This window comes from Coturnix japonica, chromosome 13 (assembly GCF_054131305.1).
Source record: "Coturnix japonica strain WE chromosome 13, WE-NBRP24, whole genome shotgun sequence".
NCBI lineage: Eukaryota > Metazoa > Chordata > Aves > Galliformes > Phasianidae > Coturnix > Coturnix japonica.
Window position 1 is genome coordinate 19588734 of NC_140675.1, and position 25721 is coordinate 19614454.

A 25721-nucleotide genomic window follows, 5' to 3' on the forward strand; every position below is an offset into this window, starting at 1 on the left:
TGTTTGTGGCCTTCTTTAACTGAGTGCTGACAGATGGGCACTGAGCATCGTGGTGCACGGCTGAGCATCCCGCACCCTGCAGGGCTGCAAACACCCATAGATGCACATAGATGCATTTTGCTATATCCAAATTGCTCTTCCCAGGGTCACCACCCTCCCCTGGTGTTGCTGCTGTCAGCACCGATCTCATCAGAGCCCACAGCCACAAGGCTCCATTGTGCCCAGCCCAACCTTGGAGCTCTTCTTCCCCACCACAAACCGTTCCTGATGAGCGCTGCTGGATTTGGAGCTTCATTAAAACAGGGGCGTGCAGATAAAATGCTGGGATCTGCCTGCAAGAGAGCAGCCCGTGTGGGTGGTGCAGGACACATTATGGGTGTTGTTTGGGGCCGTGTTGGGATTGGGGGTGGGACAGAGCCCCCAGATGGGGGGTAGAATGGGAAGGAGTGGGAAATCTGGAGGAGGGAGGTGGAAAAGCAATAAATGAGCGCAGACAAAGGGCCCCGCGCTGCCCACGCAATCCTGGCTCCTGTGACCCCAGCACATTCCTCTCGCTGAAATTATTGCATGTAATGCTCCGAGCATCCGGCGGCTTTCTGTCCAGCGGCCGAATCCCTTGTTTTTCTCCCTCTCTGTTTATTTGGTCAAATCAGATCGTTCCGCTGCAGCGGAAAAGGCTGCGACGCTGCTTTCTCTCCAACGTGGATTTTCAGTGGTGTTTTTGGTGCCCTCTGCCCCGGGTCGGGGCCGCCCACCCCTGCTTCCCTGCTGCGCCGGGCCATGGTTTCCTACAGGAGGTGCCACGGTGTCACCACCGCTGTGGGTTGGGGATGGTGATGGTGGGTCAGGTCTTGGGGATGGCACCATGGTCTTGGCATCCCCGTCCTCTCAGTGTCCCCCCCCAGTGCCCACCCTCAGCTAAAGGTGGCACCAAGCAGCGGGCAGAGCTGCAGTGAGCATTCTCCATCCAGCTCACGTTTCCTCTGCAGGGTGAAATACAAGGTGAGAGGCACCGTGATGGTGAAGATGGATGAGGGGCGGTGGCGTGGCACGGGGCTTTGTGCCAGCTGGGCACAGGATGGGGGTCTGGGGGTGATGGCTGTCCCCATTGTCACAGTGGTTGCACCAGATGGGGGGCCTGGAGACAACCCATGAGCTGACCCCCCTACACAACTCAGTGTGCCAGCACAGGGGACCTCATGGCCACCCCAACCCAGGAGCCCTTTGGGTAAACGCTGTGGGATGGCACCTACAGTGTGTCCCCAGGGTCCCTGTCACCATCCCCATCACACAAAGAAAGCGGCCGTTTCGCGCCACTTTCTCCCCCCAGCCCTTTTCTACCCTCCCCCTTACACCCCCCTCCCACCCCCCTTGTTCCTTCCCCCTTCCCGAGCTCCAGATAAAAGCCGGGACGCGCGAATCGCGGGGCACAAAGGAACGCACAAAGGCTGCCGGCTGTGCGCGGCCCGCCCCAGCAGGGGGATGGACATGGCCCGGGGCTGTCCTGCTCCCCCCATCCCTTCTGTCCCCTGTGTCCCCACTGCACACAGCACTGTGGGACCTGGAGATGTCGTGGGGTCAGGGGTTGTTCTGCAGGGTTGGATGATGTCCCCAGGGTTAGGGATTGCTCTATAGGATTGGATAACATTCCTGGTACCAGGGATTACCAGGATGATGAACTCAGGGTTAGGGGATGCCCTGAAGGACTGGATAATATTCATGGGGTCAGGGGTATCCCATTGGGTTAGGATGTTGTCCCTGGGGTCAGGAATGTCCCATAGGGTCAATATAATCCCCCCCCCCCCCCCAGGGCTGGAGGCTGCCCAGCATCAGGCAGGATGGGGCATTTTGGTTACCTGTATACAGCACCAGTGGAGGATGCCCATCCCAAACCTTGGGCTCTGCCCCACAGCCCCCCTCCAGCTTTAACTACATCAAATCCAACCCCTGGGAGCCCTGGCGATGCCGACAGCTGGTGGGAAGGAGCTTTCCCAGCACATGGTGACAAATTCCCAGCTCTTGGAGCCGCTTTGCAGCCGCCGCAGCCTTGGGGCGGGGGGGGGGGGGAGCAACCAGGGGTGAGAGGCACTGGGGCTCCAACACTCCCCACGCAGCACCACCTGCTCAGCCCTGCACCACACCACAAAGCCCCAGCACCCCGTGTGTGGGAATGGCTTCATTCTTCACTCTCCTTCTGGCATCATCGGGGGTTCAAGCTGCACCCTGGGGCTTCCACATCCCCCCCTCCACCCCTCCCCGTGCTGCCCAAACCCCCCAGCCCTGAGCCCCTGGATCCTATTTCCTCGATTTTCTGCTCATTCTCAGCCTAATTGGCTCCACCTGCCAGCGAGCCGCAGAAAATCGGAGTGATCCCCATGTCCCATTTGGCTGCAGCTACGCTGGGACTGTCTCACAGCACTGTTGAGGTGGGGGGGGGGGGCTGCCATTGAAGCCCATGCTATACAGTGGTGCAGCACAGGGACATGGCCATGGGTGATTTCTCCTTGTGTATAAACAAGAGATGCTTCACCTATGCAAATATAAATAGATAACAATATTAAAAACGGCCTTTTATCCCCATGGTGTGCCCTGTTCCCAGCGCTGCTCTGGGACATGTGCTTAATGGGGGCTGAATGACACTGAGCAGTGCATAGGAGCTCAGTAATGTCACCCCATCGCAGGGACATGGGATTCCCCTTAGGATTCTGGGTCAGTCCCAGGTTCTCAGGGTCAGGGTGCTGGGATCCACCCCAGACCTGTCACCGTGGGTCGGGGGGATACAGGGAGGAAGGCAGAGGCCGTAGGACGTGCGGTGCGATGATGTGTCAGCAACTGCCTGCACAGGGCTGGGAAGCTGCCTGCCCTTTGTGCACCGCTCCCCTAATTGATGTGGTATTGTTCCAGGGTTTGGGTTTTAATTGAGGGTGGGCACAGATCCCCCGCTGTGACCCGCAGCCTGGAATTTTCCCACAGCCTCACGGGGCCAGCAGCAGTGGGGAAGATAAGTGAGCTCCAAGTGCGGACACACAACCACGCACAGCCCTGTGCTAGCGTGCAAAGCATGCACAACCATTCCGGGAGCTGCTGCCTTCAGCAGCCCCAGCCAAAGCCTTGGAGCTGGCAGCTGAGCAGCAGATAAAATGCACCCAGTGGGCGCATGGCCATGCATGCAACGGAAGGGCCCGTGTGTTCATGGGGCCGCCCCTTCCGGCAGCAATGGACGCGGAGGCGCTGGACGAGCTGGCGGGGCAGCTGCATGGGGAGGCCCTGGGGGCCCGTGGGCTGCTGCAGCTGGCGGCCACCACCAGCCTGGCTGCTTATGCTGTGTGGGCTGCAGTGCTCATGCCTGGCTTCCGCCGGGTGCCGCTGCGCCTGCAGGTACCCCCAAAGGCCCCCCCAATGGGAACTCATTTGTTGGGCGAACCCCCACTCCCACCCCTGCTGTTTGCCCCCAGGTGCCATATGTGCCATCCAATGCTCAGCAAGTGGCCAACGTGATGGGACTGCTGCGAGAGCGCACGGGGAAGACGGCAGATCTGGGCTCTGGGGACGGCCGACTTGTAAGGCGTGGGGGGAAAGAGGGGGGTTGGTGAGGGAGGGAACCTCATGGGCATCCCCAGTGCAGAGATCCCCAGGGCCACAGTGCTGCACCCAGTGAGCCCCCGCTGGGGCTGATGCTGGAGGGCTGCCCCCCAGGTACACTCCTATGTATACCAATACCCCATATACCCTATACACACACCCCCTGTGCCTCCTCCTATAGGCACCCACCCTGTGCTTCCCTCCATACACCAGTAAGCCCTATATACACCTTGATATGCATCTGTATCCCCATGGGAGCCCCGGTGCCCAGGACAGAAGGCAGCAGGGAGGTCACCTAACCCCAAACCCAACAGCTTCATTTCAGCCCCAGTTCTCTCACCCCCCAGGTGATTGCAGCTTACAAGCAAGGACTCCGTCCGGCTGTCGGCTATGAGCTCAACCCCTGGCTGCTGTGGCTTGCCAGGTACCGGGCTCGCAGGGCTGGATACGAGGGGAAGGTTTCCTTCCTGAAGCAGGATCTGTGGAAGGTAACAGCTGCAGGGGACAGTGGCTGTGCTGGGTGCCAGACATGGGCAGGAGCTTTGACTCGATCCTTATGGGTCCCTTCCAGCTTAGGATATTCAAGGATTCCATGGCATCTTTGCTTGCCTTAAGGCTCACAGCACTCAGCACTGTCCCTATACTTATCTTCCAAGAGCCGTTTCCTTCATTCATTCCCTTTTTCCTTCTCTTTAAAGGCAAATCTTTCTGATTGCTACAATGTGATCGTGTTCCTGGCTCCCAGTGTGGTAAGTCTACGTGCTGAGCTGCTGCTATCCTCAGCAAGCCTAGAAGGGAGTTTGTCCTTAGAAAAAGAGAGCAGGTCTGGAATATGAGCTAAGAGTCTTTACAAAATAAGGCCAAAAATAGGAGACTGGAGGTATAGAAAATCACAGAGCCAGCCCATTGTGTCCTATGGAAAGGCCACTGGACACTGCTGCTTTTTGGGCCCGCTTGGGAACCATTTTGCTATGGGACAGCAAGTGGGTCACTGCAGCACAGCGATGCTTCCCTAAGGCCACCCAGCCTCTGCTATCTCTCTCTCTCCAGAAGGATCCCCTGGCTGCCAAACTCCTGGCAGAACTCCCTGATGAGGCTCGTGTGGTGGCTGGGCGCTTCCCCTTCCCCTCCTGGACCCCAAGCAGCACCATGGGGCAGGGGCTGGAGCAAGCCTGGGCCTACGACATGAAGGAGGTGCGACGCACAGCACGGAGCAGCACAGATGGATGCACACTATGACAGCAGCTCCTCCAGCCTGGTACAAAGGGTCAGCAATGTGGCACCATCAGAACCTCTCCCACCAGTGCTCAAGAAGTGCTTAGCTGGGCTCTTCCCCCAGGGCTTTGTCCCTGAGTGCCTTCCAGATTGATCAGCAAAGGAGAAGGAAAATCAGACTGAGTGAGCACACAGTGTAAGGGCTACACCTCCAGTGCCTCTTTTCAGTCCATAGTTTTTGAGAATAAATGTTTGTACAGCTCTTCCTCAGAGTCTTGTGCTTTGCCTTTGAGCTGCAGGGCCTGAGCAGCCCCTGCTCGCTGCCTCAGGGCTCTGCTCTAATGTCCCCTTGAGGAGGGGCAGGAAGGTGCTGGTCTGGCTCACCAGCTGTTGAAGGATTCAGTTGGGTCCTGCTAACATTACATAGCACTCCATTTCCTACTCCTAACACAGAGAAGAAAGGTTTTCTCACCATGACAGAGCAGCTCATCTCCTTTCTGTAACCTCTTAGAGGCAAAGTCCAGCTTGAAAAACTCCTGCCCTTTTCTTTCATGAACACAGAAAAGAGCAAAAGCAGGAGCAGAGCCAGCCCTTAAACCAAGAGCACCTTGCGCCAGGTCTGACCTAGGAAAAGCATCACAGCATCCATGAGAGCAGGAACTAATCCCTGCAGTCACACAGCAAACAGCTGCCCAGGGGGTGGCCCTGTGTCCCAGTCCTACAGCAGAATGATCAGAGGACAAACACAGCACCGCTGTCTTGTTCCATTTTAGTACCATTAATTTGACACTGAGGACACCCATATGGTTCCCTGCATTATGCATCTCTTGGCCAGGGAATGATGCTTTCCTTGGCCAGTCTCAGGACAGAAAGTCCCTTTCTTTTAAACTTTGTTTTTTTTCCCCCCCCCTATAACTGTGCTGCTTCCTGCAGTTGCAGGGCAGAGTTAGAGCTCACGGCTGATGGCTTTCCTGGATCTGGGCAGTGAGTGAGCATCAGCTGCCCCAGCACTGCGTGCACGTGGCTCCTCACCACCAGCGAGCTTCCTCACCCACAGCACCTCCTGCCTGTACCTGCAAGAGGGAGACAACACTGTGATTCCCAGCATGGTCAGGGCCCAGCTGGCAGCTCACTTATGGAGGTCACCCATTTAAGTGCCTGCTTCACCCTGTGTTTGTTGCATGCTATTGAATGTGCACAGTCAAGTATTACATGCTGGGAGTGCAGGTGCTGAGCCACATTGGTATCTCAGCCCCAACAGACAGAAAACAGGCAATCACAAACTTCTGGCAGAGAACATGCAAAGAGGGATCCTACTGCCTCACCTTGCTAGGTGCTTCTCTATGTAATCCTGCAGCTCCAACACCTGTTCCTCTGCCACAATTGCCCGTGTCAGCAGCTGACTCCTCTCCTTCTCCAGATCCTCCTGGAGTGGCAAGGAAAGCATGGAGAAAGGAGGGAACTCCGTGAGATGAGAGTGAAGGTGCTCAGCCCCTCTCTGTCAGATGGGACCAAGAACTTTGGCTCTGGCATCACCTGGCATGAAGCTGCAGAGGCAGCCAGGAGACCAACGTGCTCAGAGAAAGAATCCTGGTGACAATGGCCCAGCTTCCCTCCTGGGCATCAGTCATACAGACAAAGTGACTGGGACACCCCAGGACATGCAATACCCCGGTCCACCAATTCACAGTTAACTCACCAGAGCCACCATTCTGTTTCCAGATCCCTTCCCCAGCTGTCCCACATGGCACTGTTTGTGCCAGCACCCCTTTTCTCCCCAGCATCCCTATTGCTGCCATTGCTGCTGGACAGAAAACCCCATTTCTGCTAAACTTTCTCACATCCTCCAAGTTTCATGGCTGCTGCAGGGAAATGCTGTGGATGGAAAGAACTTCCTGCCTGCAGTACAAGTGTCCTTGCACCCAGAGGGAACCGGATTGACATAATCACATTCAAACTGGATTTCTATAGCTTGAATCAAGGTTGAGAATAGATCCAGCTTGTTTCACAGCTACCTCAATATTTGAGCTGAAACAAGAGATGGAGAGATACCAGCCAGCAGTGTACAGCTGTAAAGGTTGGTCTACTCGGTAGCACACCCTGATACACCACAGGTCATTGAGCAGTCACTTGGTGTGCTGCTTTGGCAGAGAAGGGCCCACCTGGAGCATCGTGTCCCTGGCAACTGAGTCAATGTTAGACTTACGTTAGACAGGCTGTTCCAGAGCTTTACCTGGGTGCTGTGTGTGAACTCCTGGAGCTGCTTCCTGACCTCTGCCCAGCCCTCTTCATCCCGCTTCCTAGGAGAGAGAAGACTGTGATCTCTCACAGGCATTCAAGCAGCTCACGTACAAGTCACACTGCTCTGTTTGGGGGCTGGATGCACTCATGTCCATCAGAGCATGAAGCACAGAGCTTGGAACCTTTCCTATCCCGATGCCCCCAACCTCTTCAGGGCACACAGAACTGCCCCCATGCCCAGGCATGAGAGTCACAGCCCTTCTGCCAACCTGGGATTCCTACTGGGATGGCTGGATTTGTTCCAGGCTCACATCACCGCTCATACATCAGAGGACTCCAAGCAGAAAGAGTCATTAACCTGACACTGCAAGACTGAACTTTATGGAAATAGAGAGCTGGGTATGATCAATGCCAAACGCTGGCGCTTTTCATGTCTGTGAGCATAGAGCTGCTCACTCGGAGCACTGAGTGCGATAGGTGAGCTGTCTGTGCAGCCCAGCCGTGGGAAAAGTTCTTCCTATTCTGTCCCAGTCTGAATAAGCAAAATACAGGTCACATCTGATGCTCGGGGAATTTTGGTTGTATGAACTGAGGAATGCATTGTGTTGGAGCGCTGCAGCCTGCAGAGCGGCTCTGCTGCGGCTGTGCGAGTTCCCTCTGGTGGCTGCAACTCAGCCCAGGCAGATGAAAAGCATGGCTGAAGTTCCATGGGAGCAGAAGCGAAGAGAACAATAAACAGTGAAGCCACACTGATCAGGATGAGAAACCTAGCTGTAGTTACAGCTGCAGTGATGTGGTGACACCCGGCTTCGTGTCTCTGCTGAGAGGCAACAAGGTGATGCAGAGGGTAAGAACTACCAGCACACAGGACAGAAATGTTCTGAGGCATGTAGGGCCTCTTCCCAGCTATAAAAGCCTTAACAAGATGCATCACCACGCTCTAGTGCTTCTCTGTCTTGTTCCTGGGGTGCATCTGTCCAAATTAGCACATCTGTTCAAGGGTTAGTATAGATGACATGGCAGAGTCTGGTAAGGCTCAAGCTCTTCTCCAAGGCATTGCTCTGGAGCCCAATGGCTCAGGCACTGGCCAGCAAATCTGTGTTGGAATCCAGTTAATGAAATACCTGCCATGTTCTCCAGGCCACCACATTTTAAAAAGCACAAAAAAATCCCAGCTTGGATTTTTCTGATGCTTTGTTCTACCTCTGCATGGCTGCAGCTGGTAGAATTTCAATGGAAGAATGAAGCAGGGGGAAGAAACTGATCAAAATGAGCTAAAAAATGGCCTATCAGCAAGCCAGGGTAGTGCCAGTACTGGGACACCTGAGTGTTCCTATCCAGCTTCTGTGTTGGGAGGGAGGAGAAATGAGGCCATTCCAGGTTGGTGTTGTATCACTGGCCTTTCCCAGGTTGTGGTCCACCACCAAATCACTCAACCGTGTGCTTAACTCCAGCTTCTAAAGGGATCAGTGGGACTAAAAACATGATTAAATCAAGCATGTGCTTAAGAGCTTTCTTGGATCAAAGCCCAAATGACCAACTCATTTCACCACAGGAAATGCTGCGCTGAGACGACAGCTGGCTTTTCTTCTCAGATGAGTTCCTATCAGCTCCATTTCTCCCCATTTATCATCGTCTCCAAGTAATGCAAAGAAAAACCCCAAAACAAGAACTCCTCAATCCATACAGCGAGGAGAATTCAGAACTACAGTTATCCCAGGGGAAATAAAAAAGAGGACTTACTGGTCAGGAGACAGCTGAAAACCTGAGGTTTCTTTCAGTCTTTTCTGAAGGCAAAGGAAAAAGAGCATTTCTATAAGCACTGAACCATTGCAACACCACAGTCCTCACCCCTGTCTTCAAAGCTCCAGCAACTCCCAGTGCTCTGCCAAGGGAGTGATGTGTAGGAGAGTGTTAGGGTCTAGATCTTCCATTCTGATCATATTTAAATAAATGGAACTCACACAACTCAAGGAAGACCTTACTGCCCAGCAGCAGGCTGCAGAGCTGACTGATGTGCTTGTGTGTATGTAGCTCCTGCTTGGACATCCCAAGTGACAAAGTGAGCAAGCATTGCCCTTGCAATGTGCCACAGAGACACAGCAAATGCCTGAGGAGGAGAGACCTATTTTGTAGCTCTATCTATTGTTTGTGAGAGCTTCCCCAAGCCAGCAGCCCAGCAATACCTTCTGCAACTCGTGTAATTGGAGCTCCAGTTTGACTTTGTTCTCCCGCAGCCTGTTTAGCTCCTGGGTTGTGTTTGTCTGCAGCTCTGGGTCTGTGATGGCAAAGTGGAGCTCAGCAGGGCCAGAATCCATCTCACTGCTGCCCAAGGAGCGGATCTTCTCTCGCTGCACACTGTACCAACATGGCAGAGGTGTTGGTCCCTGGTAGCTTTGGTGAAGTAATGCACTGAGGGTTGCTCTGCAGCTGCTGCAGGTACCACTGGGTGCTGCTAGCTCAGCCAGACCACCTGCCAAGGGTGAGTAGCAGAGCCCAGCAGCATGTGCAGGATTCCTGGGAGTGCTTCTGAGGGGAGCTCATCCTATGGAGCTATTTGTAGCTTTGATACTTCCCACAGCCCAAGCTGCTGAGAGCTGTGGAGCAGAGCTGAGAGCACCGCAGGAAGGGCTGGGAAGCAGGAGTTATTTGCGGTACCTTTACATTTCCACACCACCCAACGGGGATTCAGCTTCTCACCCTGAATTTTGCACAGCAGGAACCTGTGTAATGAGCAGCTCTGGTTTGCCCAAGCACAGTGTGGTATGCAGCTGCAGACATGCTCCTCTTGGCTTGTCATGGAGACAAACGTGCCCTCCACGCCTCTGTGCACCTGGGAGCCCTGCTTGCCTTCCTTGCAGCAAGGGACCTGGGTGCTATGGGGCACCCATACTTTGTCCTCAGCAATGACCTGAAGAAACAGAGGGAGTCTAGATTTAGCCCTACCTGTATGCAATCAGCAGGTTCTCGTGCTTCTTGGCCATGTTTTTCATGCGTTTCTTGTAGCCACGTGCTGCTCCAGCCAGCTGCTCCTCCCGAGCCTTGTAGGAAGCTCTGATGTCCTTCAGCATGTTGTCCACAAGGCGTTTCATGTCTGCATGCTCAGCTGGAGCCTTGCTAGGCCCGGTTCGGGTGCTGGGTTTGCTGTCCACGTACTCCTTTAAACACATAGAGGAGAAAATGGAGATGACAAGTAATTCCCTAAAGACAGGTAATCCATCTCCCACATGGGAGTTCCAGCACATATCCTCTAACTTTAAAGAAAAGACACTAATTTTGCTTAAATTAACTTCCTCCCCAGCCCTTCAAGGCAGAGGTGCACTGTACCAGCATCCCCATATCCCATCTATGGGGATATCTATCACTCACACACTAGACCCATCTATGGAACATAATCAGCACCATCCCTGGTCTCGCACTCTTTCACCATTCCCCACTCCCCTTAGCTATGAGATACCCTGATACAAGTAAAGCTGTTCTTCATGGTAAACACTGCTCTGCTCAGTCTCCTGATCTATCATCCCACCACGTTCTTTGGTGCTAACCTTCTGAGACAGCAATTACTGCTGTAACATTATAATATGATGGAAAGTACAGCAATAATAACAGAATAGCACAATCCCAGGCTATAGCAAATTATAACAACCCCAAATGCAGCAGCTGTGGACACAGAAACAAAGGAAGAAAAACTGCATAACTTTGGAAGGCACCAGGCAGGTGGATGCCCTCACCTCCACTGCCAACCCTTAATGAGGGCAGGGAAGGGGTGGATCCTGGCTCCAGCCTTTCTGGTTACTTAGCTGCATTGCTTGCACCTGAGCTCCCCTGGGCTGGCCCTGCCTTCCCACCAGGTGCTCCATCACTGGCTCAGGCCGTGACTTAGCATTTCCACTACAACTGCCAATAACTATAGGGGTAAAAAAAGATTTATTCCTAGTCTCTGCTGAATGCAAGCAGGTTTCTGTGCCTGAACCTGTCTGAAATGCCTGCTCTGTGTGCTGGGTCTCACCCTGCTCTGTGGGCCTTATTCTGCCAAAGGCTCTTGTTCCCAGAGCAGGTCCCAGGCACTTGCTTTACATGGCTCTGTGCCGACCACGGGGCTGGCAGAGCTTCCGCTGCGGACAGCAGCAGGGGCACCATGGAGGCAGCAAAGCGAGGCGGCAACAAAGCAGCAGTGGCATCGCCTGGGCTGCCGAGGGGAGTTGTCAGGGCAATGGGGACTGGAAGCCAACTGGAAGGCAGCCACAGTAAATAAGAGGATCTTTCAATCCAAGTAATCTGACCGAGAAAGAAAGTCCCAGCAGAAACTTGCTTATGGTTCAATGTAGCCGTACAGGAAATCTGCGCCAGGAGGGGGCTGGCACCTCCTCCCCAGGCCATGCCAAGGACTCAGCCAAGCATCCCAGCATGGGGTGGAGAGATCTTCCAGCCTCAAGCACAGCTCCCAGCACCTCCCTGAGCCCAGTGAGGAGGGGAACAGCAGCAGATGAAGCCTCCTTCAGGCCTGGGGGTACCCACCGCCACGTCCCTGATGTACTGCGTGAGCCGGCAGCGATACTCCTCGCTCAGCTCCTTAAGCCGCAGCTGCAGCCGGGAGTTCTCAGCCTCCACCTCCTGGAGTTGGCTCTGAGAGGCCAGCAGCACCTAAGCACAGTGAACACACATTGCTGCCCTCACCCTCCAGCTGGGCAAGGGGAACTACTGAGCTGGAAAAGAAACGAGGGCTTAATTCTCAGCTATTCTGTTTCCCCAGAGCTGAGATGCTGGGAAGGGCTTTTTGTACAGAATGTTTCTCAGAAGGTTTGTAGCCTGTGTTCCTCTGCTACCTTTTGTCATTTGCAATCCCCCGCAAGTGACTTCACCAACCCTTGCAAAAATAACAGTTCCTCCCACCCCGAGCAAGCAGCACATCCCAGCACATGCACTGCACACCTGAAGGAGGAAACCATGCAAGGGGAAGCACCTCAGTGCCACAAACTCCCTGGATGGTTGGAGCACCTCGAAGCAAACCAACCACCACGCTGCCAGCCTGGGGTTCTATGCATTGCACACACATCTGAACCACAAGGAAGGATGGGAGGGAGCTCGCCTTACTGCTGACTGCTCTGCCAGTTTCTGCTGGGGGTCACGGGCTGCTTTCTTCGCCTCCTGCAGCTCTTTCCCCATTGCGATCCTGGGCATAAAGGAGGAAAACACCTTTGTTTGCAGTCCCCAAACGTTGCTTTAGGCTCAGTACTGCCAGCTTTGGGAAGGAAATTGTAGGTAATGACAGAAACCTCGGAGCAGCTGTTGCTGACCACCACCAGCTGAGCACTGAGCAGAGGCTGCAGAGCTCTCACAACCAAAGATACATGTCCTGCCTGGCACAAGGTTCTGGTTTTGGCCTATTTCCTACTGGGACAGCCTCTGTGGGGACCCAGGCCCCACTGCAGCCTGCTGACTAATGGGGCGTAAGGCTGAGGCTCCCCACGCTGCCACACATTGCCATGTATGTCACTGAAAGTGGATTTTCAAGGGCACGTGAGTCAGTCAGGGATCTAAACAGACTCTTAAGGAGACGTTCAGCCCTCTTCAGATCCTTGCAAACATCAGCTTTTACTTCCAGGGCTCACTTCTAAGAGGGAACACACCAAATGGAGGCTGTTCCTGCTCCTGTTTGTAGGGCTCACATTCAGCTGCAATGAGCTCCATCAGTACCCAACAAGGGAAGGACGTTTGCTCTCTCAAGCACTCACACTTTCTCTTCCAGCTTCTGCTGCTGCGAATCGTAGGTTTGCTTCAGTTTTTCAATCTCCTCTTTTATGTGATCCTGGTTTCCAAGCAACTGAGGGACAAGCAAATGGGAAGATGAGAAGGAGAGCTGACAGAAACAGAAGGATTCTTGAAGAGGGAAAAAGTGAGGAGAGCCTCCATCTAACCCAAATCCTGCTGGTAGAGGAACACAGGGGGAAGGGGCAGGTTTGGCTGGCAGTGAGCAGCGCTCTGCAGCACAACAGGAATGATGTTTCATCTGGAGATGCTCTCCCAAATGAGATGCCCACCCTGAGAATCAGGCTCCTGCCAGGAACTGCTGGTGGAGCTCAAGCTGGTGTCACTGGGCTGCGGGTGGAAATGAGGCAGGAAATAGCTCTGGGCTCCCATCTTTGGGTGCTTTACCACCTCCATGTTTTCAAGTGTCAACAATAAGCAAGTATTTCCTGCACCTGGTTGTTATCCTCCCTCTGTTCCCCAGTGGGCAGCTGCCATCTCTCAACTTTTGCTGCACAAGAGCTGGAGTTACTCTGGTCTCAGCTTCACAATTTAAGGATAATAAACTAAATCCAGACATCAGCTCACCCATAGAACCCAACTATCAGCTACTCAGAGTAAATCCCTCTTCTGCTTCCCAGGGACCCTGCAGCACACACTCACATTTCTTCCCGGGTTTTGCCACTCATGTTCAGGGGCAGCCACATCTTCTGGCTGTTTTTGGAAGAGACAGAGGGGGGTAAATGTTGGACCCCTGTTCTCCAAAAAGCTCAGACTGGGAGAAAGGCAGAGAGGCCCTTACCTTCACCTTCTGAGCAGGGGGACGATGCACCATTACTCTGTCTGGCTCAGCAGCAGACTCGGTGGCAGAGGCATGGGAGTGCTGCTGGTTGCTTTCTGTGCTCCTGGCATTGGTCAGGCTGAGCAGCTCTAGGCTGAGCTCTTCATTCTTTAAGACCTGCCAGGCCAAAACAGGAAGGACAGAGCTCCTGTAACGCTGCCTCTCCAGCTCTGCGTGCTGTTTGTTCAGCTCACACTCACTGCTCTTAGTGTGTACACAAAGCCGGTGCTCGCATCCCCTCCTGAAAGCCAGTTTTATTTTTAGTTCTCTCTCATACGTCCAAAGATATCGGTGGTTTTCTAATTCTCATGGAAATGTAGGGTATCACAGTCAGGCAGCAGGCACAGCCTGCAGGATTATTCACGTGTTACCTTACTCCCTTGCCCATCTCACTCTCTGATATGGATCACAGTGCAGAGAGCCCTGGGCTGTGCTCCCCCAACACCTCTCCATCCTGCCCCCCAGCCTCCCTCCTCACCCCAGTTCTTCACTCCCCACACATCTTCCCAGCATTTAGGCAGGTCTTTTCCCAAACAATGGTTCTGAACAGCGCGAGACTACATAATGTAAGGGAGAATGGCCGAATATCCATCCATCTCTCGACTGGTGCCACTCAGCTAATTCCAGTTTTGTTTGAATGCATACCTCCAGAAGCAGACAGCCCACAGCACCGTGTAGGCAGTGAGATTCAAAGCAGTGCTGGTGTGAAGTGACACATTTCCAAAAGATAAAGAGTATCTGAATGAGAAAAGCTCTGTTACAGGTGATCTGGAAGGAACACTGGGGGAATTCATGTCTCACGGGAGGGTTTCTATGTAGATAACAAAGCTTTGATGGGGTTTATGACTGGGGACAAGCTTGAGTAATTGTTACCATGGCAGTGAATCGAGAGGATGGGAGGCAGAGGTCATCTGAGTCATCCATGGAGAGAATAGCTTATCAAAAGATAGCACAGGGTGGGCTGAGGGAGAGAGGAGAGGAGAAAAGAGGCTGACAAAGAGGTGAGATATACAGCTGTGAAAACTGACAGCTACGCAGAGACAGGCGGCTTGTTCCCCAACCGAAACCCATCCATCTGCAGCTGTCAGCCCCAGCTATTTGATCAGAGGGGGTCACATCAGCACACAAGAACCGGCTTTTTGGACCAAGAGAAAACAAGAGAGGCAGCCCCAGGTTCAGGATGGGCTTCTCTGCTTCCTACGTACCCTAAATCCTGGCCCTGCTCCAGGGAAAACCCCACATAGAACTGGTGCACATTTGGGTTCCCTGCGCCGGCCTCACTTTGTAGCACCGCTCCGGCCTGTGTAAGCCCCAGAACAAAAGAAGAGGAGGAAATAGGGAGTTGAGAAAAGGTCAACGTCTTGAAAAGGAAGAATTTACAGCGCGTTAGAAAACAGGCACAAAGTGTCGGACTGGCATCTTCTGGAAGGCACTTCCCCAGGGACAGGAAAGGGCAGCGCGGCCGCTCTCCTTCGCGGGGACAGACACGGGGCGATTTGTGAATCAAGGCTTACAATGGGGGTTGTAACAATTCAGAGACTCTAACTGTTCCCGTACAAGGGACCATGAATGAGCCCGCGGAGCTGCTTCTGCGCCAAGCAGCCATGACAACATATTGGCAAGGTCACAAGTAGCACTTGTAATTGGGAATGTGTAAAAGGTTCATTGTCTCCCACCAAGGGCTCTGGGGAAGGGGAGGGGGCAGAACCGCAGGCTGCTTTTGCCATTTCCTTTGGGAAAGTCCACACTGGGAAAATAATGAGCAAGAGGCCCATGCCACGACAAGGCTTGGCCTGCCAAGTTGGAGCCTCTTTCGCTTCAGGCAGGGATATTCAGCAGCCAGAGCCAAAACACCAGGGGAAAATCCATCCCTGCTGCAAGGTGCAACAGGTTAGTTCAATTGGCTTTTCACTTAGCGGCTGGGACAGGCTGGGAGCGCGTACCCCACTCACTGTCATGTCCATATTAACAGGGATAACTTCACAAGTCATTAAGTGATTTAGTTGGAACTGGATGGTTTTGTATACCCCCCCTCTACCTGAGCTCTGCAGAGAGATGCTCGTCGTGAAGAGAGAATGGACAGACAAGGACTAAAGCTCCAGGTGGAACACTGCTGGTTATAGATGATGCTTCATCCCAACAGTGCTGAAAGCTGTGCGGAGCCAATGACCCTTGCAGGCTCCTTCCACTTCAGAATATACCAAGATTCTATGATTCTAAACTCGCATGCCCCACATCTTCCCATCACAGGTCAGCACAAGGCCAGCACACTAAACTAGGTCATTTGGCTGCACCAGCTGAAAGATCTGCTGGGGCGGGAGGCAGGAGCGTGTCAGTCATCCGATCCAATTCAAAGAGAAGAGGTGGGAGGGGGAGGGAGGAGAGGAAGGCCTATTAACGGAGCTATTCTTGCCAAAGAAATGCACAAATCCGAGATCCAAAATGCTTCACTTCATCATCCCTGATTTAACAGTCACCAGGAGATGGGCTGTGTTCGAAGGGAGAATCGGAAACGTGTTTATATTTCATATTCTTATAAACTTGACAACTTCAAAAACTTCCAGGCCCCTTCCCGCCACCAAATGAAGTGAGAGAGACTACAAATGCGTTCCCATGCAGCCCGTGCAAGCCATGCAGAAAAAAGGGAAACAAAGCGTGCTGGCAGTCCAAGGGATCTGAAACGTGCACTCAGAGCAGACCTGCAGTGACCTCCTCCTTTGCTTTGCTAGGGGTGGGGAGGTGGGATAGCATAAAACAGGGAGCCTGATGGCAGAAGGGAGCAGTCACACAGGTCAGTGTGGGTGCAGGACTGATCCTTGGATAAACAACCAATAGACAGCCAAGTTGTCCATAGGTCAGATCACCGTGTTACGGAGTAGAGAAAACCAAAGTAAATGCCATCTCACCTCCTGGTCGAGTTCTTTGCCCAGTGCCAGGTAATTGCTTTTCAAAATGATGTACTCATCCGCCAGCTCCTTCCTGCTGGTCTCCAGGGCGTGCAGGTGGTCCCGTAAGGCATCCCGCTCCCCACTGACTTTCTCACTGCAGAGCTCCAGCTCCAGCACACGATTCTCCAGGGCCAGGATCTATGGGGGGGGCAAAAGAATTAGGCTGTGGCAGAGACCAGCAGTAATTACATGGTATTTATTTGGCCAGACTTGGTGTTCTAGCACCAAGGGAGATGAGTTTCACGTGAATTTCAGAGTATCTGGGGAAACAGAGGAAATTCACTGCTCTAGATAAAGAAAAGAGAATATGCCAAGCAAGCGAATGTGCATCCTGGATAATGATATCTGTCAGAGCTGCAATCTTTCACATACCATGTTTTTCAGTTCAAATTTCTCTGTTTCATACTGCTCCTTCATTTTGTTTGTCTCAATTTGGAGGTCAACAAGTTCTTTGGAAATCTAAAAGAGAGAAAAGGACAGTATAAAAAGTCCACGGACCATTCTGAGGCCAGCAAAGCTTTTCAACTGGCTGCAGCAGGGAATCAGAGCTCAGGGACAGATGACTTGAAAGGATCAGGTTGGGTGATAGAAAGTATTTCCTCTGAGAAAGAGAAGAGTGCTGGGGGTTGGCACAGGCTGCACAGGGAGGTGGTGTAGTCACCATCCATGGAGGTGTTCAAGAACTGTGGGGATGTGGCATAGAGGGACATGGTCAGTGGGCATGGTGGGGTGGGTTGGGGTTGGACTTAATGACCTTAGTGGTCTTTTCCAACCTGAATGACTCTATGATTCCATGATTCTATGACCAACAGCTGCACCTTTTACCTGAGCAATAGTGGGAAGAGGAATTGCAATCAGCTCCCAGGTTTTTGGCCCTGAAGTACACGGCCCTGCAGGGCTTCATGGCTCAGTTCTCTCTAACTCTCCAGGTATCTGTTTTACCTTCAGTTTTTCCTCTTCACTGAAGATCATTCTGGGTGACAAATCTGGTTTGGAGCCAGTCAGCCTCCCCATCCTCTCCTGCACATCTCCAAATCCTGCATAGAGCCTCTCATTCCTATCCTGCAGCTGCACCTAGAGACACAAAACAGCTCCGACAGCCAGTGCCAGTGAGCAGAGCTCTCCTCTCCCATCCCCGTGCTGTTGGAAGGGAAGAGTGCAGCACACCCAGTGAGGACATGCAGCTTTCAAAGCTTTAACAGATTGCAGATTGGGGTTTGCCCTCCTGCAATGTCCCAATCCCATGTGGGATTCACAGAGCACTGGTTCAATGACCCAGGGAGGGGCTGCAAACCTTCATACTCACATTTTTGTTAGCAAGATGCTGCGCTTGCTCCGTCAGAGCAGTTACATTCTCCTTATCTGCAGCACTTCCAAAATCCATGTGCGTGAGGCTCAGTGCTCACTGGCTGGGATCTTTGCACAGTATTTGGGTACCAAGGACTGAGAGTGAAGGCAGGACCCAAGGATCACTGTGGCAGTGACTTTCCTCTCTAGGGAAAGCACAAGTGCTGTTGCTATCAACTTTGGTTGCTAGAGGGTGAGCTACCCACCTCGATTTTGAGGTGGAGCAAAGTGCTGCAGTCACCTCAGGAGCTGCTGGAGGGAAAGAAATGACACTGCACAGAGCAGAAACTTCAGCAAGAAGCTTAGCACACATCTCTGCTGTACTTGTATCTCCTGCGTCATCTAGGAAGGGTAGCAATACGGATACGAAAGGCCAACGAGCTGTCCAAAGGGATTAGGATCTTTCAGCTCCAACCAGTAGCAGGGAAGAATTTCCCAATCTTATCGCTTAGCATCAATGCAATGTGGAGAAACGTAAGTTTTAAAGCAAAACACAGACTGAAAGACTCTGCTACGAAAGCCAGTTGTGTGTTGAGAATGAGACACCGCAGGGCACAGGAAGAAGTTCCCTACACTGAGCATTGCTAGCAGCTCTCCAAGCAGGAGCTGCTTCCCTTACAGCCGTGGCTGAACTTTGACTTGCTGCAGACTCAGAGGAATTTGTCCCAGCTCGTTTGTCAATGTTCACTCACTGTTAGAGGCGCACTGAACTCTGATGAGCCCAGACAGCTAAATCTGGACTGTGCTGGTCTATGCGGTGTCACTGAATCCAACTGGCCACCTTCCAGCACGACCGGGATGAGTCCCAAGCATGCACAGAGCTATCAGTGCTTGAACAAGTGAGGGTTACAGAGTGCTGAGGAACAGAAGATAACGCTGGAAGAACTCATCGAATAGCAGCTATGGGGTAAAACAAGTGCTGCTTTTTATCTTATTTGAAGCTGTTCCTGCAGAGCAGGTGAGCTTAGGTAAGAATTTCCCTCTTAAGGAAAGCGTTGGTGGTGATGCAGCGTTCCGAGGGACCACAGCTCTGAGTAGCTTCTTATAGTTAAGCTAAGGCTGTAAGTGAGGGGGAGGGCCTGTCCTGACACAACAACGTGCTGAGCACCATTCTCCAGCTCCCCAACAGCAGCAGCTGGTCCAAACTGCAGCTGAAGGCCTGCAAGCACCTTGACGTGGATTTTATATGAAGCTACAGATGTGCGATCCAGCAGCAGAGCTCTTTTGGGGCTCAGGGGATGGAGATGCTAATGAAAGATGCAGTTACATCTTATTTTTCTGCAGAAGAACTTAATAGCCCCGAAGTCATTCTATTAAGGTAATGAAAGCGCTGAGGAGAATTCACAGTTTCTTCACACCCACAGCTGAGCAAGAAAGCCAAATTCACACACGCCCACAGCACTGGGGTGCTTGGAAGCCTGCAGTAAGAGCACCAGCACAGTGGGGAGAGGAGCAGAGCCCTGGTGCAAATAGGTGGTCACAGCCAATGCTGGCTCCCAAGGGGAACCTGCTTCACCCACTGGTCTTCACGTTCATGGCAGTATAAGACTGATTAACACATACAGTGCTATTTATGGAGCTGCAGTGCCTCAAAGGCCTGGCTTGGAGCAAACCCTTCACGCAGGGTGCTGCACTGACAGCCAGCAGACACAGCAGCAGCTGCTGTTCCCCTGGTTTGTGTATACAAACATCCCAGCTCACAGCACGAGCAGCAAGGCTCCTTAGTTTGCCATTGCAACCTAAAGAGAAAGAAAGAAAAAACACATAAACACCAAATGTATGTTCAGTGAACCTCACAAAGGGCCAAAACACCAGCTTTGCACCCAGCCTTCCTTTCCTCTTGCTTTTTCATGGCCAAGGCATGCAGGTGACGTGGTGGTTGTCACCAGCAAGCCACCCTTTGCATATAGCTCTAAATGTGCAAAGAGCTCAATAGAAACATGGGTGAAGTCCTGGAACCTGCAGAACCACCAGCAATGCTCACAGCCCACACCAGCACTGCCCCACATGGCTCCAGCCAGGCTTAGTGCAGCACTGGCTTTGCTATCAGACTATCAGGCTTCCTGCACCAGCAAAAGGGTTTTGGTGCTGGAGGCAAAGCCCTGCTCCTCACTGTTACCTTGAGGAGTGTGTGAGGCATTAGGGCTTCCGGAGCTGGTGCCCCAGCACCTCCCACTCCCCCCCTGCACACAATTAAGTGTTGGGAATGTCAACCCCCGCATCAGCTCCTTAGAGCTGCTGGGGAAGGAGTGAGGATGCCTCACCCAGCAGGTGTCACACTCATTGCTGGGGAATGGAGCTGGGATGAGGCAGGCAGGAGTCACGGGATGGCACGAGGAAGGTGATGGTCACATCGTGCCTCCTGTGCTGCTGTCAGTGCCAGCGTCACCACCAAAGTGCCATCACTGCCCCCGGGAGGGATGCCATGCACCCACATCCCAACCTGGATCTCAAGCTGGGCTGAGCAGGGGAAGCTGCAGAACAGCTTTCTTTGATGGCTTTGCTCTCTCCCTTAATACCATTACAGCCTTTTCCATAGCAACAGCGTAGACTTTGTTCCTGGCCGGGCACGCTGAGGGCCACAAGGGCTGCAGTGACACTGCACTGCCCCACTCCTGGGGTCCCAGACATCATGGAGTGCAATGGGAGATGGCAGCTTCACAGGGCCTGCGAGAGGGGCTGCTGCTCTCCCTTTGCTTGCTGCTTTCACAAGAGAGGCCTTTAGCACACAGCCTTACCTGCCCGTGGCTCTCCCTCTGATCACATTGATCAGTGGGGCTGTGCTGGTTCAGCTCTTTGCTGCTCCCCATTGATTACGCCTTGTGTCAATATGTGCTTAGCGCCTGTGGTGGGTGCGCTGCTCTCCGTCGCCCGTTTCTCCCTTCGGATCTATAATTTCCCAGAATAGAAGATTAAAATAGAGGGGGAGGAGAGTGCTGCTCTGAGCCAAAAAGAAACTGGGAAAACGTTTCTTCTTTAGCTGAGCTGCAGCGTTCCATTGAGAGGAGCAAAGAACCTCTGGCATCACCCCCTCACCCTGATACTCGTTTCCATGTGCCCCTGCTTCCCATTGATTGAAACTTCCACCAGAGTTCAAGAGGGAAGAGCTGAGAAGCCCCCTGTGAATCAAGGGAGGACAGGCTGTGATCCATGGGGATGGGAGAGGATGTGGGAACAGAGCTTCTCCGCCAACATGGCTGTGGAGCATCATTACCTGCTCCTCATCCCCTGGGGAATAGTATGGGGTAAGGAAAACCCTCAGTGCTGCTGATGCCAGTTCCCAGGGTGGGCAATTGGAATCCCAACCACAAGCATTGCCAGTCCCATCCTGGTGCATCCCCCAGGAGGAATGGGCTTGTAGAGGAGGCAGGAAGGGTGCACAGAAGCTTTTCCAATGGTTCCTTTGACCCTATAGAGCCAACGGGGCAGCTCCACTTTGGGCATCACCGACCTTTTTGCCTTTCTTTTTTTTCCTGGAAACTGATAAAAAGTTCTTCAGAAGCCACATTGGACACAGGGGGGTGGGGAAATGACCCGGGATACAGGATGGGGTCAGAGCTTTCCTGGGGACTTGGGGAGCTGCCAGGCTGCTCTGGCCAGAGAACGCAGCATCACCACCCGTGGGATCTGCTGGGCTCTGGGCAAGTTGGCCCACACAGAGTTTGAGCAATGTGGGTGCAAAATGGGACTGTGAGGGGAAGAAAAGTTCACATTGGAGCGTCTTCCATTTCTGTGAGAAAGAGAGGTTGATGGGAAGCCCCCAGCATGAAATCCCCTACCTTTATATGAGAGTGAGACCTTCAACCTTCCTCCATGCTCATGGTATCACAACAGCAGTGTCACAGCTGTTGGAACTGCCCCTTTTTATTCCCATCACCCTGGCACAGCCACTTTGAGCTACAAGGAAATGAGTCCGGTACCGTACTCACTCCATAGGCATCCTCAGCAGAGCACCAGGGAAGGGCTGCTGTCACCACTCAGGGACAATGGGACACAGCTGCGGGACATCCCACGTCCATCTGTCTGTCCTCCCTGCTCACCCAAGCCCCACTTACAGCGGTAACATCACCCCCAGCACTAAGTCCCAGCACATAACCTGCACCCATGGCTCAGCACTCCTGCAGATATCCCCAGGCACCCCCCAGGCTGGGACAAAGCCTGGCACGGGCTGGGGGAAGAAGCCCCGATCCTGTCCACGCTCCCCGAGCCCAGCAGCGGCAGGGTTAATGCCGGCAGCGGGTGCTGGACGGCCGTCAAGGTGGTTGCTCCATCCCTGCGCGGGGCCGGGAGCGCGCACGGAGCCGCCCGCCACCATGAGCGCAGACAGAGGTAAGGCAGAGAGAGCCGGGCAGGGCGAGGGGCACAGGGGGACAGGCCAGCCCCCCCCGGGACTATACAGTGAGGCTGCCGGTCAGTTTTCTCCTCTCTTTCTGTGGCTACGAGGGCAGCTGGGGAGCTTCTGTGCCTTTTCGGGCACTGTAATGAAGAGCTCTCGGTTCTCTGCTAATTTTGGGGAGGAAATAGGCAAGGGGACGAGGAGTGCTGCTGCTGCTGCTGGCCTTTGCTGGGGAAGGAAGAAGCTACTGCTGTGGTGTAAGGACAAAGCTCCAAGAGGGCACAGGGCACATGGGGTGCAGCAGTGCACACATGAGGGCTGGGACAAGCCAGTCCCTGGGCTGGGGGACACCAGTGACTGCTGTCTCCCATGGGACACCAGTGGCAATGAGCATCCTTGCCCTGCAGTGCTGGGAGGTGACATGCTTCACGCCATGGTGGCACAGCTGTGTGCCCCACAATAACCAAGATGGTCACCATGTGTTGTTCTCTGTTCCCGAGCTCACCTCCCCATGCCCGCTTACAGTCTCTCTTTCCTCCATGCCCCGCAGTGGGCAGGGTCCCCTTCCTGCTTCCCCTGGTCCTGCTGTTGGCTGCCGCATCCCAGTCCCAGGATGGGGACGTCCCCAAGGAGCCCCCAGCCGTGGATCCCCTGCGCTGCCCCAGCCCCTGTGCCTGCAGCTTGGATGACTACAGCGAGGAGCTCAACGTCTTCTGCAGCAGCCGCAACCTGACGCAGCTCCCTGAGGACATCCCCTCCAACGCCAAAGCCCTTTGGCTGGATGGCAACAACTTCACCCAGCTGCCAGCTGCAGCCTTCAGGAACCTCTCGGGGTTGGACTTCCTGGACCTGCAGAGCAGCCAGCTGGCCGCCGTGGAGCAGCACGCCTTCCATGGCCTGCGCAGTCTCTACCACCTCCACCTGGAGCGCAACCGTCTCAAGTACCTGGCACCCCACACGTTCCTGCACACCCAGAACCTCGTGTCCCTCAGCCTCAACAACAACTTCTTCAGCAAGGTGGAAGAAGGGCTGTTTGCAGGGCTCTCCAATCTGTGGTACCTGAACCTGGGCTGGAACTCGCTGGTGGTCCTGCCTGACAAGGTTTTCCATGACTTGCCCAACCTGAGGGAGCTGATCCTGGCTGGGAACAAGCTCCCCTACCTCCAGCACCAGCTCTTCTGTAGCCTTACGGAGCTGAAGGAGCTGGACCTCAGTGGGAATGCGCTCAAGGGCATCAAGATCAACATCTTCGTCAAGCTGCAGAAGCTGCAAAAGCTCTACTTGAACAACAACCAGATCAACGCCATCGCACCCCGCGCCTTCATGGGCATGAAGTCTCTCCGGTGGCTGGATCTGTCCCACAACCGTCTCACCTCACTGTACGAGGACACGTTTCTGGGTCTCCTGAGCCTGCACGTCCTACGCTTGTCCACCAATTCCATCACCAGCCTGAGGCCCAGGACTTTCAAAGACCTTCAGTTCCTGGAGGAGCTGCAGCTGGGACACAACAGGATCTGGAGCCTGGCAGAAAGGACCTTCGATGGGTTGGGCCAACTGGAGGTCCTCAGCCTCAACAACAACCAGCTGCAGGACATCAAGGCTGGGGCCTTCCTTGGGCTGTACAACGTGGCAGTGATGCACTTGTCTGCCAACTGCATCAAGACTCTGCCCGAATACGTGTTTGAGGGAGTCACCAAGCTGCACAGCCTCCACCTGGAGCACAGCTGCCTGAGCAGGATCAGGGCCAACACCTTCTCCAGCCTCACCAGCCTGCGGCGGCTCTTCCTGCAGCACAATGCCATCTCCATCATTGAAGACCAAAGCTTCAGAGAACTGCACGAGCTGCTGGAACTCGACCTGAAGCACAACAGGCTGAGCCACCTCTCACCCCAGCTCTTCGTGGGTTTGAGCAACCTGGAGTACCTCTTCCTTTCCTTCAACCAAATCCTGGACATCTCCCAGGACACCTTCAGCCCGCTCCGCAGACTCTTCTGGCTCGACCTCTCCCATAACCAGCTGTCAATGCTGGACAACGCCGTCATCACGCAGCTCGCCAACCTGCGCTACCTCAGCTTGAGGAACAACTCCCTGGAGACGTTCTCAGTGGGATTCTTGTGCCCTTCCTTCACACTGGAGCAGCTCTGGCTTGGGGGGAACAACTGGCACTGCAACTGCTCGCTGAAGGGGCTGCGGGATTTCGCCCTGCGGCATCCCAACGTGGTGCCACGCTTTGTCCAGTCTGTCGCTGAGGGGGATGACTCCCACGTCCCCATTTACACCTATAACAACCTCACCTGCTGCCAGCCCCCCAGCCTTGTGGGCCTGGACCTCCGTGACACCAGTGAGGACAACTTTGCTCACTGCTGACACATGACTGTCACCTCCGTGTCCCCATCACTGTCTGTGGTCTGTCCAGCCTTGGCCACCTTACCCCTTGTGGCACCATGGGGGACAGCCATATCCACTTGGATGGGGACCTGGGGAAGGCGAGGGGGGTCAGAAAGTATCGGCAGTATTTAAACACCAGCATGGGGACAGAATGAAGCATCTTCCTGCCATGAAGTGGGATTCTGCACAGCATCACCCTGTGCCCACCTATGGGCAGCCCCCATTCTCTCCCAGGCCCCCACCAACCCCATCCACCAGCAAGACCCCAAAAAAAAGCAACACCAGAGCCCAGAGTGCGTGGCAGGTGGGGTCACCTCCACCCCAGCAGGTTTAAAGGGGAAAAAAATCAACCAATCAGAAAACCCAAATTTGCTGTTGAGCCCTGCTGTAGGTTTGGGGAAGGGGACAGATACTTGCTTGAACTTCTCCTTGCCGCAGCCAACACAGGTTACAGAAAGCCACCCATGTCACTCACCTGATAATTCCCAGCAGACAAATAAACCTTTGGAGCTATTGCAACCCACCTTGTAAGTATGTTTTTTCGAAACCATGTGCCACACCCAGCAGGGATTCCTATCAGAGCTCCTCAGGGTTTGTGCACTACCCCAGCCCAATGTTTGGGTGCCACGGGGTCCCCATGTACTAAAGGAGCTTTCTGCAAATTGAACAGCAATGAAGGAAAGGCTGCGGCCAATTAGAGGGGTGCAGTGTCCCTCACACCATGCACACAGCCCCTGCTCAGCTGATCCCCTCCACTCAGTGTTATCAGGCAGAGGGATTTGCACTGCAGGCTCTTCCTGCACACAGTCCCAGCAGCCAGGAGAGCGTGTGGCTGCAGGAATGGCCCCACTATCCAAATCCCAAATCAGTGAGCAAAGGTCAGATGAGATTTCCAGGAAAGCTGTAAGTGGGGAAGGCCTGGTCAGATGTGAGTCCTCATGTGGGTTCAGTCCAAGCAGGGACAGATGCTTTTCCAGTCTCCTTCATAATGAAGGGCTTCCAATGAGGATGTAGCTTGGTCAGCAGGAATCTGAGCTTTCTCCTGACTCCCTAATGAAGCACTGCAAGGTGAAGG

The 25721-nt window shown here is 53.7% G+C and overlaps 3 protein-coding genes across 11 annotated transcripts; 2 read left to right on the forward strand and 1 right to left on the reverse strand.

The window, feature by feature from the left end:
* Positions 1 to 3200: 3200 nt before the first annotated feature.
* On the forward strand, positions 3201 to 5062 carry ANTKMT (adenine nucleotide translocase lysine methyltransferase). 2 transcript variants are annotated; one of them, XM_015877232.2, is made up of 5 exons: positions 3201 to 3378; positions 3456 to 3560; positions 3930 to 4070; positions 4281 to 4331; positions 4633 to 5062. In XM_015877232.2, exons 1-5 carry the CDS (start codon positions 3217 to 3219, stop codon positions 4819 to 4821), a joined length of 648 nt encoding a protein of 215 aa, XP_015732718.2. In that variant the 5' UTR covers positions 3201 to 3216; the 3' UTR covers positions 4822 to 5062. The 2 variants fall into 2 exon arrangements, with proteins under 2 accessions (XP_015732718.2, XP_085370511.1); XM_085514385.1 differs by lacking the exon at positions 3930 to 4070.
* Positions 5063 to 5552: 490 nt separating this feature from the next.
* On the reverse strand, positions 5553 to 18101 carry CCDC78 (coiled-coil domain containing 78). 8 transcript variants are annotated; one of them, XM_085514373.1, is made up of 16 exons: positions 17882 to 18100; positions 17518 to 17649; positions 16948 to 17034; positions 16534 to 16713; positions 14273 to 14365; positions 13589 to 13744; positions 13450 to 13500; positions 12774 to 12862; positions 12133 to 12211; positions 11557 to 11682; positions 9985 to 10196; positions 9225 to 9396; positions 8782 to 8825; positions 7031 to 7097; positions 6123 to 6223; positions 5602 to 5870 (listed from the first exon to the last, which is right to left on the reverse strand). In XM_085514373.1, the coding sequence occupies exons 1-16, from the start codon at positions 17957 to 17959 to the stop codon at positions 5744 to 5746; spliced, it is 1794 nt and encodes a 597-aa protein (XP_085370499.1). In that variant the 5' UTR covers positions 17960 to 18100; the 3' UTR covers positions 5602 to 5743. The 8 variants fall into 8 exon arrangements, 7 of the variants coding, with proteins under 7 accessions (XP_015732692.1, XP_015732695.1, XP_032303610.1 ...); XM_015877206.3 differs by lacking the exon at positions 14273 to 14365 and having other exon boundaries at positions 5553 to 5870; positions 17882 to 18099; XM_015877209.3 differs by lacking the exons at positions 13450 to 13500; positions 14273 to 14365 and having other exon boundaries at positions 5553 to 5870.
* A 2765-nt stretch (positions 18102 to 20866) lies between these two features.
* On the forward strand, positions 20867 to 25165 carry IGFALS (insulin like growth factor binding protein acid labile subunit). Its single transcript, XM_015877190.3, has 2 exons — positions 20867 to 22251; positions 22809 to 25165. Exons 1-2 carry the CDS (start codon positions 21909 to 21911, stop codon positions 24623 to 24625), a joined length of 2160 nt encoding a protein of 719 aa, XP_015732676.3. The 5' UTR covers positions 20867 to 21908; the 3' UTR covers positions 24626 to 25165.
* Positions 25166 to 25721: the final 556 nt, after the last annotated feature.